The sequence below is a fragment of the Eublepharis macularius genome, chromosome 9 (assembly GCF_028583425.1).
Source record: "Eublepharis macularius isolate TG4126 chromosome 9, MPM_Emac_v1.0, whole genome shotgun sequence".
In the NCBI taxonomy this organism is placed as follows: Eukaryota; Metazoa; Chordata; class Lepidosauria; order Squamata; family Eublepharidae; genus Eublepharis; species Eublepharis macularius.
The window spans coordinates 31,010,519-31,031,769 of record NC_072798.1 but is presented as its reverse complement, the minus strand read 5'-3'; the positions used below and the strand labels follow the sequence as shown (position 1 = coordinate 31,031,769).

At 40.3% G+C, this 21,251-nt stretch overlaps 2 protein-coding genes across 5 annotated transcripts in view; one reads left to right on the top strand and one right to left on the bottom strand.

The window, feature by feature from the left end:
* Positions 1–6,518, top strand: part of APPL2 (adaptor protein, phosphotyrosine interacting with PH domain and leucine zipper 2) — a 44,373-nt gene extending 37,855 nt beyond the window's left edge. Inside the window, exons 17-21 of the mRNA XM_054989279.1 lie at positions 1,149–1,323; positions 2,295–2,331; positions 2,442–2,582; positions 3,473–3,520; positions 5,034–6,518. Of these exons, the coding sequence (XP_054845254.1) occupies positions 1,149–1,323; positions 2,295–2,331; positions 2,442–2,582; positions 3,473–3,520; positions 5,034–5,165 (533 nt within the window). The 3' untranslated portion in view covers positions 5,166–6,518. The remainder of the gene's footprint in view (positions 1–1,148; positions 1,324–2,294; positions 2,332–2,441; positions 2,583–3,472; positions 3,521–5,033) is intronic.
* WASHC4 (WASH complex subunit 4) overlaps positions 1–21,251 on the bottom strand; it is a 67,444-nt gene that overhangs the window by 14,367 nt on the left and 31,826 nt on the right. Inside the window, exons 26-34 of one of the 4 annotated variants that reach the window (XM_054989275.1) lie at positions 20,355–20,463; positions 19,770–19,836; positions 18,779–18,865; positions 16,667–16,814; positions 15,825–15,921; positions 13,366–13,562; positions 10,912–11,011; positions 9,882–9,970; positions 7,620–9,044 (exon numbers count right to left, since the gene is read on the bottom strand). In XM_054989275.1, the coding sequence (XP_054845250.1) occupies positions 9,903–9,970; positions 10,912–11,011; positions 13,366–13,562; positions 15,825–15,921; positions 16,667–16,814; positions 18,779–18,865; positions 19,770–19,836; positions 20,355–20,463 (873 nt within the window). In that variant the 3' untranslated portion in view covers positions 7,620–9,044; positions 9,882–9,902. Of the gene's footprint in view, positions 1–7,619; positions 9,045–9,881; positions 9,971–10,911; positions 11,012–13,365; positions 13,563–15,824; positions 15,922–16,666; positions 16,815–18,778; positions 18,866–19,769; positions 19,837–20,354; positions 20,464–21,251 lie in introns of those variants that run through there. The other 3 variants (XM_054989274.1, XM_054989277.1, XM_054989276.1) reach the window with 3 other exon arrangements.

Genomic DNA, 21,251 nt, shown 5'->3' with positions numbered 1-21,251 from the left:
AGCTCTGATGGGGTCATAGTGACATATGCGTTGGTGACTGCCAGACTGGACTATTGTAATACATTCTGCATGGGGATGTATTTGAAAAGTTATCAGAAACATTGGGCACAAAACATGACTGTCCAGTTGTTATGAGGAGAGAACCCCTGTGAGCAGGTGGTGCCTGTTTTGAGGCATCCTGGTGAGCTCTTGGCTTGTTTCTGGGCCCAGTGTAGAGGTAATGATGACTTTGAAAGAGGTCAGTAGTTTGGGTCCTGGATCTCCAAATGCCTCTTCCACATCACACCATCTGGAGAAGCCAAGGTCCGTGTCCCTTATCTTTGGATACCCCACAGTTGGTTACACAGGAGCAGGCTTGCTCAGGGGTATCACGGAGGCTGCAGAACTTCCTTCTCTGTAAGGTTTATTTGGCATCATTCCAAGCTAAGTTTTAGAAGGGTGGTTGTGTGTGTTTTCTGTAAGCTTTCAGTCTAAGTAAATCACTGTTGCTGTCATTTTAATAAATGCTGGCTGTGGATTCTCTTTACCTTTTACACATTTGTTTACTTTGCTTTCTTAAAATGTTTGGGTTTTTTGTTCCTTTGTCCTAGTGATGCAATATGTATTTTAACTGGAATAATAAAAAGCACTCTTTGAGGTAAATGGAAAGGTATCATTGGTGTCACATGTTAGAGTGCATTCACACATACTACTCAATGCTTCAGTGTGCAAACTGACACAACAGTCACTTACACTGAAGAAAAGAGCTCTTAAGAACCTCTCAACATGAGACCTCTTATACAAGGGCGCTCAGGTGTAGGGAGACGCAATGTTAGCCAGGAAGCCTAGTTCCAAAAACAGAGCCGAAGCAGGCAGAGATCACTCCTGAGAGAGTTTTGTTAATTTCATCTTCGCCTCCCGGAAGGCTGTCAAGCCGCTGTCAAATTAACAAACCCGCTCAGGAGCGATCTCTGCCGGCTCTGTGTAGAGAGGTGAAACTAGGCTTTTGAACTAGGCTTCCCAGCTAACATGGTGTCTCCCTACACTTGAGCGTCCTCGTGCAAGAGGTCTTGGGTAGACAGACTCTTAGAACAGTTGTCATTTTGGAGAGGGAAACAGAAATCAACAGGGGGAAAAGATGCTCTCTTTTTTGTGTGTCTTTTTTCCAGATTCACTCTTGCAGCAGATGTTTATAGTTCGCTTTCTAGGATCTATGGCTGTCAAATCAGATCATACTGTTGAAGTGATCTATGAAGCCATGAGGCAGGTGCTGGCAGCTCGGGCCATTCACAACATCTTCCGTATGACAGAATCCCACCTCTTGGTCACCAGCAGTGACCTGAAGTAAGTCCAAGCTTGTTGCCTGTCCATTTCCTCTTTCCTTATCTCTCTCTTCTATTTTCCCTCTAGGATATGGGAGACCCAGGTTCAAATCCCATCTGTGCCAGGGAAGCTCTCTGGGTGACCTTGGGCCAGTCACTCTCTCAGCCTAACCTACTTTACAGGGTTATTGTGGGGATGAAATGGAAGAAAGGGCAGCAATGTTGTAAGAAGGGCCTGGTTAGGTTTGTAGCTTTATCCAAGGCTGTAGTCAAAGTTTGTGAACACAACTTGCATTGAATGTCAACTCCAGTGTGTCCGGCAGCAGTCCACAAATAGAAATAACAGACCCATTATGCACACAGATCTTCTGCATTTACATACATTTCCTCTATTAAAATATAGAGAGTTTATGGACCAGTACAAGTAGTCTGGAGACCTTGCTTCTGGCTCTAACCTAGATGCCACCTAGTCATGACTAAAATCATGTTGAAAGCAACTTGACTACTTTAGTCACAAGTAACCCATTACTTGGTTTCAGTGGAAAAATCACAACTAACTTCAGCTACCATGACTCTTTAAATATATAACAGAATAGTTAAGAGTAAAAAAAAGGTGCAGTCTTCGGCTATTTTCACACATGCTGAATAATGCATTTTCAGTTACTTTGCAACTGGATTTTACTTTGTGAAATGGGAACATCTACATGCAGGTGACTGCTAAATTTTATTGAAAGCGCAGTATTCAGCATGTCTTAAAGCTTTGAGAGAGTTACACCTTTCTAAATCCATAGCTTAGAAGGCTGTAATTCTACTTAGGATTGCACTGAAAAGTGCACACGACAGTTGCTTACCAAGATTTACAGCCCTGGTATATTGTTAAGATTAACTTGCCCGATTAGGGCCTCTGCTCTTTCTGTGCTCTTAAATCATAGGGGGTGGGGTGGGAACTAATCTCAATTTTTCTTCTTCTTAAAACATTTATTCTAACTGCAGGTTAATAGATCCTCAAACTCAAGTTACAAGAACAAGTGTAAGTATATTCTTGCTCACTCTTAATACCACAGCCATACCTTTCAAAAGCTAAGCCTTTGTTGTGGGATAAGCATTTACTCGTCTAAATTCTCCAACTTATTTTTCCAGTTTGAACTTGCCAGTGTGACACAGTTTGCTGCCCATCAAGATAACAAGAGGCTTCTTGGGTTTGTGGTTTGTGATGCTGAGTCTCCAGGAGAAAATTCCATGAGTGCTTATGTCTTTGAGAGCAACACTGAAGGCGAAAAGGTCTGCAAATGGCTTTGTTCCTAATGTATTTTAACATTAAAAAGTTCCAGTTATGATCATCTGTAGGAATTTCATGAGTTGTTAACATCTGTCTTGCCCGGCTTGCTAATAAACAAGTTCCAAGATTTCTTAGAAATGCATTGCCCACTCAGCTTGAAAAGTTGCCATTCGATGACTGCAGTTCAGATGAATAAGGTTCTAAATGAGAGGCATAAACACATCTGTTTGCTAGCTTTCTAGAACCCACTGGTACTTGTGAGCCAAGTTGTTGGTTTCTGGCCAAGTCCTGGAAGTAAAACATCATTATCCCCTTGTACTGTATTATCTCGTAACAGGCATGGTTGGCAAGTGTTTGCAAAGGCTCTACAAAAAAGTTGGGAAAAACTTTTAGCCTGAGGGTCACATCTAAGGTCTCTACCCACTTTTGAGAGGCTTCAAAAAAGGGTAGAGATCCAGATGTGGCCCTCTGTCCCACTGTGCTGCTCCTTTTGGGAGCATTGGCCAATGGAGCTTATGCTCCTGGCACATTAAGCCACTTGTGGGTCAAATGTAAATTCATAGACCAGAAGTCCACAGGTCATAATTGTCCATCTCTGTTTACTGCCTACTCCATAGTCCCAGCAGTGTTTAGGAATGGATTCCGCTTCTTTCTTATGTAAGCATACAAACTGCCTTTCACATGCTTGGCAGTGGGAGGGCGAGGTGGGGAAGAGTATAGCAAGAGAATAGGACAATGCTGATGTTCTGTTGCTGAGCGCTAACTCAGTCTGTAGAAATTTTCAGAAGCATCTTGCCTGGATGTATTCAAACAGCTATCTGCCCATAAGATAGCGAACAGGGAAGACTCTTTTGGGAAAGTTATTCTAAGGTGATTTCTTCTTCCTCTGCAGATTTGCTATGCAATAAGCCTGGGGAAGGAAATAATTGAGGCTCGTAAGGTAATGTCATGCTGTTGTTAATTCCATCTCCCTTCACCTCTGCTTTCAGGCCAGGACGCTAATGTTGGGGACTTAAATGTTGCCATGGGATTTCTAGTCCAAACAGTTCTTGTTCACTTTGATATCATGTCATTTTGATCCAAAGATGAATGAAATTCCCTAGATTAATTCAATACAAAAACTGATTACCTAGTTATATTACTTAAACATTTGTATAGTGACTGTGATCTGGTGCAAGGGACAAATTGGTAAAGGATCCGAGCCCAGATGTTGTACAACATCTGAGTATGAACCAATAATAGGGAGCACTTTTAAAAAAAAATTCACTGATTTCAGATGAAACAAGCAACATATGTGTGATTTGCTTCCCCTTGAATTCAGTGGGCCTTAAGTTAGTTAACTAGTGTGGACTAGTAATTAAAGTGTCAGAGAAAGATCTGGGAGACCAAGTTTCGAACAACAACTCTGCCATGGAAGTTGACTAGGTGACCTTGGGCCAGTCATTTTATTTCAGCCTAACCTACGTTACAGAGTTCTTCTGAGGATAAAATTGAAGAATTGAGACTGATGTAAGCTGCTTTGCATCCTCATTAAGGAGAAAAGTGGAATATAAATATCTAAATATAAACCAGCTTTGGAGTAACAATCATAAGAGTGGCCTATCAAATGTCTGAACTAACTAGGAATGAAGTAAGTGATCACTGTGGGGTGAGTTAGGATTTTAGGGTTGGGAAAGATGGCAGAGAGGAATAAAGAAAAGGATGGAAGTTCCTTAGAAGTTAAATCTGGCTGAACTTTTTCCTTCCAACACGGCTCACTGGTAATCCATTCCCAGCATTTCCTTCTACACTAAGAATTGTTATGCCAACACTAAATGTTTACATCAGCTTAACCAATGGAAATGTAAAGATCTCCTGCAGATTCAGCGGCTGGAATTTTGTGGAGGTTTGGTTAATAGAGCATAGTTAATCAGGAAGCACTAATAAAATGGCGAGTAATTTACAAATACTATTTTGTTTGGAACCTAGAAATAATGTCTTCCCATTGGATGGGATCCAAAGATGCATGAGAAGAGTTCTCCCACAATTGGATTTCTTGCTTTACCCTTCCTTTTGCAGCACTCCACTACCCCAAAAGCTGCTCTTAACATCCCCTAATCTTCAAGGGCTTCAGTGTGTGTGTATGTAACTGGTGACATCACTTAAATGAGCTGAAGCCCCTTCTTGTACAAGGAAATTATCCGATTATTCAATTGAGTTTCTCCTACACTGTATCTATGATGTAAAAACAGTACAATCAAAGATAATTAAGAGTCCTGGATTAACTTAGTGTGATACAACCTATGTTAACTCAGTTTTTGTCAATTTACCTAGTTTGTATGTCAGATTACAAGGCATTCTAGCAGCATATTAGTATTTTAAAATATGCAGATCATAAAGGAGTAGACTGATAATTTCATCATGTTCACTAGCTTATTTTCATTACAGAATTTATTGTACTATCTTTCTTTTAGGACCCAGAAGCACTGGCTCAATTAATGTCATCCATGCCCTTGACAAATGATGGAAAATTCAAGCTACTGAATGACCAGTTGGAAGAAGACACTGCTGAACATGGAGATGGGCAGGAAGAGTCAGAAGCATAAGTTGTACTGTAGGGGATGTGATGTTGCACATAATAGGTCAAATTCTGTGCTCTCAGTTGTGATCCAGTGTGAGCGGGTTCCTCTGGGTGATAGGAGGAGAACTGGTCCTAGGTTTTTGGTATGGTGACGATCTTTGAAGTTCTTCCAACAATCAGCACTGTCACCACTTACTAGCATTTAAGGAAGCTTGATGGTGTACCAGCAAAGTTCCTAATGCAAAACATACATACTTATTGGGGCTGTTCTTGAGATGCTGAACCACTTTTTTGCCCTGTGTCATTTGCTTAGGAATCAGACCTAAACTTCAGCTACGTAGTTTCCTACTGTAATCAGGACTACGTAAACCCCTTAAATTTACTGTATTCAGAAAGCAGCATTTTGCAATCCTATAAATACTATGTAATTGTACATTTCTACTTCTGGTAGTCAGGGGAAGGTAAGACTTCCCCCCCTTGTCACTAGCGCTTCTAAGACTAAACCAAGCGTTGTGTATCCACCTGCTCAGTTTCTTTTTACCCACAAGGGAAAGTGACTGGAGGGTCCCAGGAGGCTGAATGCAGCACCCAGTAACATGCCTGGAGTGCACACAGCTTAAAAGAGTCTTTATTTTCCACACTTTAAATGAAAGGCGTTGTTTAATTCCATGTGGTGTTGGGTTTTAGGCTGTGGTGTACTTTTAAAAGTATAACACTATTTTGTGCTAGGCTGTTTACAAAACTTTGATAAACAATTTTTCCTGTTAATATCTATTTTTATACTGTAGCTGGAATAAGCTGTTAACATTATTCTAAGTGCCTACTATTTTTGTGGGGACCGTACCTGTACATTCAATGAATCAGGCACCTCAGCCCTGAAAGTTAGCCAGTGGAGCAGATGCTATACATTGCCCCATGAACAGGTTTTGATAGTTACTCCTCAGGTATGCAAGGGGTTTTTTTTTTGAGGGGGTGGGAGTAGCAGCAAGCAGCTTGTCAGAACCAGGAGAGTGAGTGTGCGTGGGGGGGGGGGTATAAAAAATTCCTCCCCCAGTTTAAACTGAAAAGGGGCCTCTGGCAGGTTACGGAAAACAGCACTTCAGCAGCAAAGCAAGGACTAGGAAAACCTGTTTCTTCAGAAGACAAAACTCTAAGCGTAATCTTGTGCACAATTTAACAGCACAGAATTGGGAAGCACCATGACTGGAACAACTTCTAGTCAGTTTTAAATGCAAGTAACAACAGAGTTGGATCTAATAAAGAAGTTCACATTATTTTCTGTGAATGTTTTATAAGTAATTGTTTTAATGGTAAAGTCTCCATCTTGCAATATAAATGTTTGGCAATAATGCTAGATTAAAATCTTATTTGAACTATGTTTGGTGGTTTGTTTGACATCATGGCTTCTGAAACAACAAGCAGCTCCTCTTCAATTCAGAGTGGTTACAGCTGACACAGAGCATGTGCCTACAGTATGAAATCTGGAAGCAAGTACTTCTAGAAGGCTTTTTGGACAAGTGCATTTAGAAAAAGGAATGCTTGTTAAACCAAAAATTTTGTGATCTCAAACTAGCTTTGTAGGGCCCATAATCCAGTGGTTGAGTACAAATTTAAAGGCCCTGTGTTCTTTTCAAAAAAATAAATCACAGGAGGCAAGTCTTCCTCAATGGTATCTTCATGTGTAAAAACACACACACTTTCTTCCTATATGACGAGAGAATTCTGAGATGGACCACCCCACCCAACGAATTATTTGAACTTAATCTGTTTAAGGCTAGATGGAACTGAGAAACTGAAGTATTGTCAGTTTTGTATCAGCTATAAAATACACTGTCTCAAAGTCCATCCTTGTCCCAAAGTAAAGTTTCAGCTGTCTGCTTACCACCCATAATACAGGAAGCCTCTGTCCAGTGTAAGCAGACATCCTATATTATATAATTTAGAACTGTTTGCCCTTTCAGTTGCAAGAGAACCATATAAACAAGATACAGCATATGAAAAATAAGTTTTGAGCTAGTTCTCCAGAATACACTAATTCCAGTACTCTGTTCTGGATGCGACTACATGCATACAGTACCAAACTTGGTAAATATAGGTTGGATTCACTGGAAAAGTTCACAGGAGTCAGGGGAGTGGTTCTTTGCCAAAGCAGCCTAACTGCATTAACAAATATTAATTGGATAAAACTGCTGCTCTCCTGGAAGGGCTATTTTACCTTATTTCCCTCACTGCCATAGCACCCTCTCCTGGGGTGCATTTTATGGGTGAGGCTCCCCCATTCATCAGAGGAGCTTCAGGACAAACAGCAGGGTGCTTGGGGCGGGCAGGTTTTGATCTACTTCTGCCAACTGCTACTGTGATCCTTCTGCTGGATCCATCACTTTATGCTGAAGGAAGCTCCTGTCTATGGCTACAGCATGTCAAAAACTAAAATCCAGCCTCAGATCACACAACTACACCCCAAAAAGGAAAGTAAATCCAGTTTCTAACATTACATTTATTAACATTACATACAGAGTATTTAACAGAACAAAAAAAGTGAGGTAACAAAATACCTTTTAATGAAATGAGTTAGAATAAGGTGTTCTATTTGGTCCCCTTAATTCCTGAGAATTTGAACATAAAATTACTGATCAGGTGAAACTGGTCAAATTTACCTCCATGACAACATGCAGCAGGACCTCAAAAGCTGCATTTTGGTCAGAAGCTTGAGCATACAGTCCAAGTGCTTTGGCGGCTTTGCTGTTTTGACCCCCTTTCCCACCGTTGCTCGGTTGGGAAAGCTCTTTTGAGACCATATAACAGCCAAGGGCAACCTCCTAGGTTTAATCCTCTTCCACTTGGACTTGTAGATTCCTATTCTGTTACAAATGTCTCAAAAAAGAACCTGGCAAGAAGAAGTCAAGAGTATGTAAAGTCTGGATGTGGGAAGAAATTTCCCTTTTGTTCTGCCTTTATAAAACCCCAAGGGAAATGATTGTAGTTGGTGCTTTCATGCCTGAAAACAGACAGGAGAGGGGAGGAGGGAGAACAGTACTGCCACAACTTATGCCAGCTTGTATCATTTAGCTGCAGACATTTCCTCCCAGATCAATCACACACCACAGGTGCAAGAACAATGGTCTGCTTGAAGCCCCATGAAATAAAATGGGCTCTTCTATAGATCCCACAGCATGGCACTAGTAGGAACGTATCACTAGCAGCTGCGAGAATGTAAACTGGAAATAGTCCCCTCCCCTTAACTGGTTACAAAGGAAACAGCTTATCCCATTGGTTATACTGCATTGAGAGAAGGTCAGAGCTTAATGACTACCATCCTATATTCACAAAGAGAATAGAATGTACATATGTATATATTCACAGAAACAGTGCATCTGCATGAATTTAAACATAGCTGAAGCCTAAATATGTTCGTTTTTTAGAATGTATTGTCAAGAGTCAGACCATGTTAGTTTTTCAGGCCACATGATACTCTTAAAATGAAAGCTGCTCTCAATCTAGAAGCCAAAGAGAGAAAGGGGAGTGCAGTGTCAGTCTAAAGGACTGAGGCTGACCTCCTAAGCTGGCAAGTTCTCTGGATTCCAAAGGTCTATGGGCTATGATGGAAAACTTTTAAGCAAGGACATAAGTAAATAAGCAAACAGTAATGCCAAAGATGTTAATTTCATATCTATCCAATTAAAAAAAACCCAAATGTATGAAATTGTATCAAAATAGCAAATTCAAAAAAAATCATGAATTAGGCTACATAGCACATTCAAGGGACACCTGAACAGAAAGGCAAATCTGAATTAAGAATTATTGTTCACTCGGATGGTGCTGCTGGGTCACTTTCAGATCAGATGGTGAAAAATTCCATGCCAGTTTGGTCCCATCATTTTCAACAAATCACTGCTTTAGATTTCTATGCAACAGAGCAAGAAATACAAGTCAAAGATGTTTTTGTACTCTCTTCTTTACATGTGTTTTTATCCTCCAATGAGTTCAGGATGACCTACATGGTTCTCCATGCCTCCATTCTATCATAACAGCCTGAGAGGAAGACTGTGCTGCGTGGCCCAAGGTCAACTAGCAGGTTTGATGGCAGATGGAGGATATAAATCTAGGTCTCCCCCAACCACTCCATCACACTTACTATTCTATGTATATTTTTATCTAAACATGTTCATCAAATTCTTATACAAGTAATTATTGTTCTTATTATTCACATCAGTTTCCTCTGCTATAAAATGATGAGAAACACAAAGATAATCTTTACAAATTGTGAAAAAATAGCTCCCATAACCATTTACTGTGTCTATAAAAGAATTGTGCCAAATATTTGCAAGGAGTCAGAGATAATGGGAAGGAAAGGAAATTGATACGAATGTAGGAAAAAAAACAGCAAAACTATGCTGAATGGGAAAACAGTGGGACAGAAGAATTACTGCTGGTGGGGAGGAATGGGAAAAAGGAGTCAGACCCAGCACAGTAACAGAGAGGGGCAAACCAGAAACTAAAACAACATTTCAGTAAAGGGCAGAGGGCCTGGGAAACAAAGTGAGTGGTATAGGGAAGTCAGCAAAGTTAAAAGAGCAATAGCCAGTCAAATGAAGGAAGAGAACAGATACAGTAGGAGGGCAGGGAGCGGTAGGGATGGTGGTGAATTTGATCTTGTGAGTCCTCATGGGCCCCCACTTTTAGACCTGAAATGTAGTTACTCTTTGGGGGAAAGCCTTGTGGCATACATCACACCATGTACATAAATGCATTACCAGAGCTTTCACTTCACAACAGGATCTACAGAGGAAGAGTTAGACAGGTCTCCATTGCTTGTTTTTGCTGATTCTTCTAGAAGAGAAAAGGGGGGAAGCCTCTAAAACATTTTGTTCTCTCAGTACTATTATGTTTATAACAGTCCTAACTCTTATACAGATACCACAATAATCAGTTGACTGTTAACATTCACAACTCTCTCAAAAGAATCTCATTAAGATATAAAGGCATAAAAACAGTATATTTTGCAGCAAAAATGCATAATTACTATTCAACGCTTGTGATCGATTGATGTATGTATGTATGATGTAAGTTCTGTAGTCCATGGACTACAGAACTTTCAGGTGACCCATCCACTTAGTTCATGCACATCCTGCAACAATGGCCACTCCTGGCAACAACAGGCTGCTCTGCTGCCTGTCAGGCATTCCCACTTCTGAGTTAGGGTTCACCATATATGATACCTGATCATTACAAATCTCTGCAGATAACCAGTTCCACTGAACACTTCCTTTATGCATGCATTCAGGGGATCATTTCAAAAAAGCACCTCAGGAGTTTCGATCAGTGAATCAGGAGTGGCCATTAATAGAAAATGGATGTCCAGTAGTACTTGTCAGCTTGGAATAAATCTACAAAAAAATCAGCTACCAAGTGCCTCAAGTTAATTTTGCAGAGAAATGTTTGGATGTACCTTTGCTTTAGAGTATAATCCTTCATTTAGAAGCAGGTCCCTTTGATTTCAATGGAACATTTCCCAGTGTCCTTAATTAACTGATGATCTTGCAAGTTATCTTCAATTTCCCACCATATGAAAGCTGTAATGCTATTATATATCTCTGTTGAATTCTATAACTGAACTTTGAAGTGTTGATCTAAACCAGTGACTAAAATTGGTTGTAGAAAAATCAAATACTATTTTACTAAGAATAAGAATACCCCACAAGACTTCTTAACTCAGGAAAAAAGCAATCTGATGCCATGGTTCCCTAGAAGCCGCAACACTTTTCACTAACCTTCTCTTTCTTTTTTCTCTTGATTCTCTTCTGCTGCAGTTTTATCTGCTCTAAAAAAGATCCTTGCACTGCTTAGTGAGAAATAGAGCAATTCAAATTCCTATAGGGAAAAACATCAGACAAAAAAAAAAGATATCCTTAGCAAAGAATAAGAATATTTACAGTATATACTTGAAATACACCAGAATCTCCTTATATGGTTACTTGTGTCACTGGTGAATAATTTGTATCCGGTAACTTAAGAATACAATAAAATAATCATAAACATTTATACAGTATATAAAGTATCCACCACAGGAAGACATAACTAGCAATTAAAAACAAGCCAGGATATAAAACAGCTTTAAAATACTGAACCCCTTACTTAAAAGCCTGGGTAAAAAGAAGGGGCGATGGATTTCCCAGTTGACAAACTGGAGATGGATTTCCCAGGGGCGATGGATTTCCCAGTTGACTTGACAAACCCACACAGAGGATTTTTCCTTCCGTCCAATATAATTGCCCACCTACTCTGTTGCAGTAGGGTTCCAATAGCAAATCAAAAGAGAAAATGGCTCAAGGAGCTAGGATCTGGGCCTGAGTATAAACCTGGATTGATAACCAAGGTAAAACTGACAGGCAAAAGATAGCATCTTTTTAAACGTGAACAAGAACTAAGTTTATTCAGTAAAAACACACAACAGAGGTATATGATAACAATGATCTAGAAATTGTGAGATGTTACATTTTATACAGAACATTCCTCAGGGAAACTCTCTCAGGCACTCTGCTACAACTTAGTTATATGCCAGGCCCCACAAAACCGCCCACTGTGTAACATAACCGTCCCCAGAGTTTTATTTGTGATTTGGCTCACCATGGCCAAGTCCAAAGACACTGGAAGATAATAAAAACATTTGATTTATATACTACCCTTCAGTGCAACTTAACACCCAGTCAGAGCAGTTTGCAAACTGTGTTATTATCCTCACGACAATCACCCTGGGGGTGGGACTGCGGGAGCTCTGGAAGAGCTGTGTGACTGACCCAAGGTCACACAGTTGGCTTCAAGTGGAGGAGTAGGGAATCAAACCCGGTTCTCCAGATTACAGTCCTGCTGCTCTTAACTACTACACCAAACTGGCACCTTTCCTTCACTGTTGAGCAACTGCAGCCAATCTTTATTTTAAATACACATACACATAAAACATTTTAAATACACATACACAATACACATACAATAAAGGTGTTGTGTAGGAAAATGGCATGGTTCCTATACAGGTCTGAACTTCATTACCTCTTTTTTTCTAACAGAGTTGACCTGTCTTGTCCCTTATACACACCATTCTATAACCAGGAACCCAGCCTATTTTTCACTAGGGATGCTCACACACCTGCCAGTTCTGTTTGTGACTTGCCTGCCAGTTGTGAACAAAGATCTGATTTTTTGCAGATCAGTTCAAAATTTAATTTCTGTTCATGCATGTTCAACAGGTTGTTTCATCATATTCCTTTTCCTAACCATGCAGTACAGCGCAACTGGATTTCTGCACATGCATGTTCAAGCACAGTCCAACTGAACTCTACCACCTTTCCATCCTTACTGCATAACTGCTCTGCTCAGCAGGAAATAGTTTTTAAAAGACAATTATATCACTCACAAATCATATAGGTCAGTCATCAATAATACTGTGCTTCAATAAAATTCTACCCTTAGGTGTTTGGCTAAATACTCCTTATTGATGCTAATGGCTGCCAAACAGTTTGAATTAGCAGTGTCTTTAAGCATGCACAGTTTGGGGAAAACCCAATTAAACCAGTTTGGCAGACATTCATAGCTGCTTGGCACAAACTAAGTGATCAGCTCACATCTGACTACCATCTTCAAACACAGTAAGTTCAACCACTGGAACATGTGTGCAGTACAATTCACAGCCTCCCTGTTCATCTCCACACAAAAGCCGCTCCCTCAGTTCTTCTAAAAGGGGCAGCTCTGGCTGCTTCCATTCACGTGCCTTAATTTTTGCTTTTAGAGCCAGAGTGCAGGTTAAATTAATGGGGTGAGGATAACGGATGCTCCAAGATGGAAGCAATTCAGATTGAACCTGAACTTTTCAACAGGCACTCCCCACTCTAAATACCTATGACCATAAATAAGGAGTACTCTTAAAAAATTACATGATTAATTGGTCCAATAAAAAATACCTACTCTATGGGCCAGTTCCAGAAACAGTACACATGTGGGAGGTGTGGAGCATGCATTAGCAGGAACTTTGGGAACACTTTTGCATATATATTTTTAAAAAGCTATACACTCTTGGCTGTCATTGTCAATGCCGAATCAATAACCTTGAATTTTAAACTTATACAGCTAGGATTCTTCCAATATGTCTCAATTCAATTGAACACTTTAGGTAACTAAAGACTGGAAATAGTACAATTATTTTAACTCGTGCAAGTGAAAGTAAACAATACCTGCAAACAAACATCCAGTCGCTTGTGAGTAAGATTCATCGTCTGTAGCAGCTTTTCATCTTGACTAGTCGACTGAACGTTCTGCTGCTTTGCTACTGCTCTTATCTCTTTCACGTACTTCTCTCGGACAGATTGGAACCAGTGAAGGGAGTCAAATTCTTGGTACTGATCCAAAAGCTTCAAAATGTAAGCCACACCTGCAAGAATAACAAGTCCGCTTGATCAAGACATGCACTAACTAAACAAATTAGAATGCTAGTATATTCTGCACAGATACGAATCTGTGAGATCTGTCTGAGGGAAGCTCATACTGGAATCGATGTTATTTATTTATTTATTTATTTATTTAATTACATTTTTAGACCGCCCTCCCCATCAGACGGGCTCAGGGCGGTTTGACAACAAATTAAAAACTGTAAAAACATTATTAAAACATCAAAACATCATATAAAAAACCATTAAAATTGGCGGGTGTAGAATATTAAATATTAAAATGCAGCATTGTCCTGCATGGGTGGTGGTCTTCAGTGGTATGGCCAGCGAGAGGACAGCCTAGCCCCCACCAAACGCCCGGTGGAACATCTCCGTCTTGCAGGCCCAGTAGAAAGATAACAAATCCTGCCGGGCCTTAGTTTCCTCAGACAGAGAGTTCCACCAGGTCGGAGCCAGAACTGAGAAGGCCCTGGCTCTGGTAGAGGCCAGGCGGACCTCCCTGGGGCCAGGGACCATCAGCAAGTTCTTAGTGGCTGATCGAAGCGACCTCCGGGGAACATATGGGGAGAGGCGGTCCTGAAGGTATGCTGGGCCCAGTCCGCATAGGGCTTTATAGGTCAACACCAAAACCTTGAACCGGACCCGGTACTCAACTGGTAACCAGTGCAACTGACGGAGGATAGGTGTTACATGAGCCATAAGTTGTCAGTCTTCATGGTGCCACTAGGCCTCTTGTTTTGTTTAGCTGTGAAGTATGACATGTAGTTCACGCTTTCTTGTTCAATGCTTTCATGCACTGCAGTTCGTCTCATAGGCTATATTGCAGACAGCTGCAGCAGAGTGACACAGCCACCTCTAGGCGCAGCTTACATGGAAAACAGACTGTGGGTGGGCTGAGGATAGATATCTCTGCTCTGGCAAGGGGGAACAAGTTTCTGAGCCTCACACTCTCCAATGACACTGCTGGTATCTGATAATCCATAGTGGCAGGTGCACAGGGGGATCAGTGTTGACCGGGAACAAGGGCATAGCACAGAGGAGTTGTGAAAGAATGTCTCAGTCAAAATTATGGAAGTCTGGGGCAGCCTATCAGCTGGGCTGTCCTGTCCCCACTTTTGTAGTTTGTTGGAGCAAAACATCAGCGCCAAAATGTTTGCCTGCCTTCAGTTCTCTTGCCCAGACAACCCATATGGGACTGAACCAGGAGCCCTGGCCATGCTATCCCAGTGCCTTTCCACTGAACCTCCCTGTCTTTCCCACATTGTCTGCCTGGTCCCATATGGGTGATGGTGACATCAAGGCTTCCTGATGGCATCTCCTTTACATTTGCCTTCTTGGCCCAGAAGTCAGGGTGCTAGTCTTGATGTGAGGACTACGGTTTTGAGACTGACCTTTAGTTATTTTCCTTCCCCAGGGGAAAGGGTTATAGCTTGGAGCAGGGTTGGTTGCATGTTGGCAGCGATGGCAGGCATCCTGTCCATCATGTGGGCACCCTCCCTCTGTGGGCTACGGGGAGGGGGGCACTCAAGCCATGTGCCTATGTTTGAGCTGTGCTGTCCTCTGGGGCTTCATTGGCGAGGTGGCACTGAGAGGCAGCAGCTGCATTGGCAGGCTGTGGTTGGCTGTGCCTGTGTGCGCCACGGGCATTGGGCTGCCCACTAATTTTAGTAAATTAAATTTTTCCATTTTTTGAAATCCACTGCTGGATTCAATCCTTGGTGAAAAGTTTTCTTCTGTGCCACCCTTAGTCCATAACTCAGAGTTAGCTAATGACGCAACTCCCCAAAATATATTATCTCATTTTCTATCAAATGGTTTTTGGACTGGGAAACTCAGGAGAAAATAATCCAATATGCCAAATGAATACTGTATATACTTAAATAGCACTTAGAAAGAAGCAAACTAGACATATAACATATGAAGCTGCCTTACACCAGTTCAGACCAGTACTGTTTACTCTGATTAGCCTGGGCTCTATGGGGTATGAGTCAGAAGTTTTTCCACTGCTGGTACCAAAAGAGCCTTTCACTGGAGATGCCAGATACAGCACGTAGGACACTATGTATATTCAAACATGCATTCTACCACTGAGTTATGGTGCCTCCCTTTTAAAGCCTTAAAGCCCTATATGACCCCATATTTATTTTGAATATAATACTAGGCAGTATCCGTGACCTTTTTTTGTAAGGGGGAACAGTTGTTTAAAAAAAATGTGCAGGAAGGCTGAACCATATTCCTAAACTCACCCATGGCAAAACCATCATCAGTGAAGGCTGCACCTGCTTTGTTCTTTTTATTCAGTTTTTCCTTGCAGCTGATTGAATGTTCTATGAAGTTGAGGGCCTAAAACAAAGGGGCACACAGTTTCTCCAAAAGGCAATACAATTCAAAAGGCGTACTAAAGACATGTCAAAAGCCAGGAATGCTTCATGCATCAGACCAGTTATAGTTGTAAAGATATTTTTGATGGTGTTAACAGTGCTGGTGTATAAAGAAGGTAGTTCTGACTCTCAAAAGCTTACATCCTGAAAATCTTGTTGGTCTCTAAGGAGATACTAGACTCATACTCTGCAGCCCTTCTAAGTTTTCTTCTGGAAAGTTTTGGCTGAGATTTTTAAAATACATTTCCTATATAAGACATAGCAGTCATAACAGCATCTCATCTAGCCAGTTGTGTGTCTATCACTCTCCAAGTTCTCAGTCAGCCCTGCTAGTTGTTACCTTTTTCACATGGGAAGCTGGTGATTGAGACTAGGGCCTCTAGATGCAACACACATGCTCTTTGACTGAACTATGCCATATCAGTATTGCGAATACAATGCTTGTAGAGATCAATGCCCATAGCCCAAGATCAAGTATCAGAGGAAGATTTAACATGCTTGCAGAGCCTGATTCTTTGCATATGTACTTAGAAGAAATCCCACTGATTTAAACAGGGCTTCTTTCCAAACATATATGCATAGAACTGAAGCCTTGCTTGTAAAGTTAAAATAATCTTTTAAAATTCTAGTTGTTTCAGCAATCACATTCTGAAGGCGTGGTTAAGTCACTTTTATCATGTAATAAATCTAGGAAGGAAATAACTAACCAGTGGGGGAACAATTATATAAAAATTACGCAGGTGCATGTTCTTTGGACTACGAAATTCAGGAGCAAACACGTCCACAAGCATTTTGAAGTATTCTGTGCCTTCAGCAGAGTTCCGTGTGAGATCGCCAAGTACAAAATCCAGTTGCCTGTGAAGTAAAAGTATACATTAAATACTGATAACAAAATTTTCCTGTTGGACTTCATGCTAGAATTATTTGTGCCTTAGAAAAAAAATATGCCAGCAAGTTGCTTCAAGATACACTCATGCTCCACTTTAAACAATCATTTAACAACCTCAACTGCAGTTTATATTAGAACTTCAGTTTGAAGCTTTCATATCTACAGTTCTAATACCAGAGGTCACACTGCAAATTTACGATGGCTAGTGGAACATACTAGGGAATTTCAGAAGAATATCAGCCTGTTTTTTATAGATTACAGCAAAGCTTTTGACTGTGTGGATCACAAAAAGCTATGGAGAGTGTTTAAAGAAATGGGGGTGCCACAACATCTGATTGTTTTGATGCACAACCTATACTCTGGACAAGAGGCTACTGTCAGGGCTAGAGGTGGGCACAAACTGAAAAATGAACCAAAGTTCAGCACGAACCAAGTTGGCTCATGGTTTGCGAACCAGCGGCTTGTCAGAGCCCACTTTCTGATGAACCACTATGAACTTTAGGCTGGTTCGCTTGGTTCGTTTTTCGATTCATCACTGCAGACAGCCTGGAACCGATCAATCAGTTTCCTACACAACAGGGGATGGGCTTTCTGCAGACCTTCTGCTGACCCAGAAGTGACGTTTTCACGGACCAAACAAACTGGTTCGCAAACCGGGGCAGGTTCATGGAAATTCGTGGTTTGTGAAACATGGTGAACCACAAACCGCATGGTTTGTTTTTTTCTGGTTCGTGCCTATCTCTAGTCAGGACAGACTATGGGGAAACAAAATGGTTTCCGATTGGCAAGGGTGTCAGACAAGGATGCATATTATCTTACTACCTGTTCAACCTCTGCAGAGAATATCATAAGGAAAGCTGTATTAGATTGTGAAGGTGGAGTGAAAATTTGTGGAAGGAACATTAACAATTTGAGATATGCAGATGACACCGCATTAGTGGCAGAAAATAGTGAAGACTTGAAACGACTACTAATGAAGGTTAAAGGAGAAAGAGCCAAAGCAGGATTACAGCTGCTGAACATCAAGAAGACTACTAAGGAATTACACAATTTTAAAGTTGACAATGAGGAAATTGAAATTGTTCAAGATTTTCTATTCCTTGGCTCAATCATCAACCAAAAGGGAGACTGCAATGAAGAAATTAGAAGAAGATTGAGACTTGAAAGAGCAGCTGTGAGGGAGCTAGATAAGATCCTTAAAGATAAAGATAAACTATGGTATTCCCATTACTATGTATGGATGTGAAAATTGGTCAGTGAAAAAAGCTGACAGGAAGAAAATTGATTCATTTGAAATGTGATGCTGGAGGAGAGTCTGGGGGCTACCACAGAAAGCCAAAAAGACAAATAAGTAGGTACTAGATCAACTCAAGCCTGAATTCTCCCTAGAAGCTAAAATGACAAAAATAAGGCTATTGTACTTCAGTCACATCATGAGAAGACATGATTCTCTGGAAAAGTCAATAATGCTAGGAAAAGTGGAAGGCAGTAGGAAAAGAGGAAGACCTAAAATGAGATGGCTTGACTCAATAAAAGAAGCCACATCCTCCAGTTTGCAGGATCTGAGCAAGTCTGTTAATGATAGGACGTTTTGGAGGTCTTTCATTCATAGGGTCGCCATAGGTCGGAGGTGACTTGACAGCACATAACACACATACAATACAAACCCAGTACAAGAGTGATTGACAGCATTTTTTATTATTATAGGACAACAGTCAAATGACAGATTTTACCAATGAAAAAATGCATGGATTACAAATGTACTGGTATTGCCAAAAATAATATTTTATGGAACTTCCTACCCCACCTCAAAAATTTTTATGCTCTAACATTGTCAGTGTCACGGTTTTGAGCATTTTTTAAAAAAGGAATGAGGCAGACAAGGTTAAAAGTTTTTGGGGTTTTTTGTAATTGTATTAAGCTAGCCTACCTGGCTGCCTTTTGTGTTTCTTCTGAGAGGCCTTCTTCTTTTACAAGTTCTTCAAAGTTTACAATGTCTTCAAGGTCAGGAACAAACCTACAAATTTCACATCATGTTCACTAACTGTTACATATCAGAACATGCTTATAAATCCAATCTAGTCTTCTTATATCTTACATTGCTTTGGATCCAGTGGAATGTTTCTGGAACAGGGGAACCGTAGGAGCAGTATGTTGGTGGGGCAGCGGGAAGGGGAGGAAGCATACACTCCCTAGGCAGAAATCCTTCCACTAACAGAAGGTGCATGTCCTTAAAGTTAGCAAAGACTGTCTCACACAATGGACAGCCTCACACAATGCTAAGACAGTAGCACACTTACTTCGGGGGTACAGGGATTATGCCTATGCTGTTTGTTTTATGAGATTTCCTACAGAAACTGTGCTCTGTTGCACATTCTTGAGAATTTTGACTTTATTAAAAATAAATAAAAGCACGCTTTTAACTATCATGTTTGCAGAGATGTATTAGAAAACGTGGAGACGTCATCTAGAAAAATTCTGTAGTACTGGGGGAATCAGAGCTCCTGTGCTTTCTATCACAAAGCACTCCTCTGAATTTCCAGTAACTATCCTAATTTCACACTCATATTGACCCTTAGGAGGGCTTCTCCTTCCTACTATCATATTGCTCCTTACAAGACAGCCCACATTTTACAACAGGTCAAATATCAAGTTGATAAGAACATTTATATAAAACATCACATCACAGTAATTAGCATATTTTTTTCTAAACACCATGTTCTCTTGGTCTTTACTGTGAACCATCCTGCCTATGTTCATACCTGTACTCTGCTGTATCCAACAGTGCCTGAAGTGAGCAGCTGTGATAAATTTCTGCATGTCTGTTAGCATTAATCCAAGTGACAAGGAGAAAAACTTGAACAAAAGTAGCTGAATAACAGCTACACAATGTAACAAGCAGAAATGCATTTGATATATACCTAATCGCACTACTACAGCAGTGGAGCCCACCTGATCGTATCATTCGAACATAGCCCATGGCATTTCCTTTAAAAACAGAAACAGAAGAGAGAGGCAAGTTGTTAAAGAGAAAGAGAGAAAGAAAGAAAGAAAGAATAATAAGCATCTGAGCAGTTTAAGATCAAGTGACAAATTACATCTAGGTGCAGGAGGTATTTAATGAAGTTGTGCCTATCTAGTCAATATAATTTAACTTTGAAAATAGACAAGATGTATTTTGCATAAAAATATGCAGGCAATAGCAAATATATTTGTAGAATGTATACAAACATAAAGACTAACACATTTATATTACTGTAGGAATGAGCATAACGCAGGCAATATGCTTAACTTCTGGTCATTCAAGTACAATCAATTTGTTAGTAAGAATCAACTCAGCGCTGAAAAAATCTATCAAGCTTTTTGAAATTCCACTAACTGAGCTACTTAACTCATCCACTGAAATTAGAATTAGCTTTGGCTCAATAATGTAAGAAATTAATTCTGAAGCTTAAAAAGCAAAGATCAAGAGTGCAAAGTTAATGTTTTTCAATATACTTTCATACCTATTTGGCTTATTAATTGCCTGAACTGGTCAAGGTAACTTTGTCCATCAGGTGTAATTCCAAGCTTTCTGATTCCCCGGTTGAACTTTTCTGCTCTCTCAAAAGGGTACTAGAGAAATTATTTTGATATAAATAAATAACAAACACTAGCCTTCATGTACTTTATATCAGTCGCATTTTTGCTTTCCCACATTATTTTTCTTCTGTATTAATAACTAACTGTGCCATACAAACTGAAAGATGCATCTTTCCTCTATAAACTATGTATCAGTATGGTGATGACCCAATACAAAGACTTTTAGAAAACTCAATTGCAGGCCTCACTGCCTTTTTAATTTATAAATATGAGATCAGCAGCTATAGTTCTCTTTTGATAAAGTTACTGGATTAGTCTTTCAGAAGCCATTTAAAGTACAAGCTCAGCCCAATGCTGTCCTACATGGGAAGTCAGATATTAAGTCTGAATTTTTTATTTGAAATGCTATCTTTTAAAAGTAGTTTTTTTGACTCTGTGATGGAAGTATCCTCTAGTGGACACTTGTTTTGAATATATTTTTATATGTTAAACATACATACTATAGTTAGACTAGCTTTTAATTATACTAAGTTATATGAAATACTTGGTTAGACCAATGGATAAAACATCAATTGAGACTGTATTAGTAAGTATCAAAGTAATCTTAGCAATGCAATTGAGATTCTCAAATGAACAAACTTACAAAGCTGCCTTATACCAAGTCCAATCCTCAGTCCAGCTACCTCAACATTGGATCCTCAAGCAGAAAAGGGCCTTCCCCAACTCTCACCACCTGAGATCCCTTGACTGGAGATACCTGGGACTGAACATGGAACCCTCTGCATAAAAAGCAGGCACTCTACCAACTGAGCCATGGCACC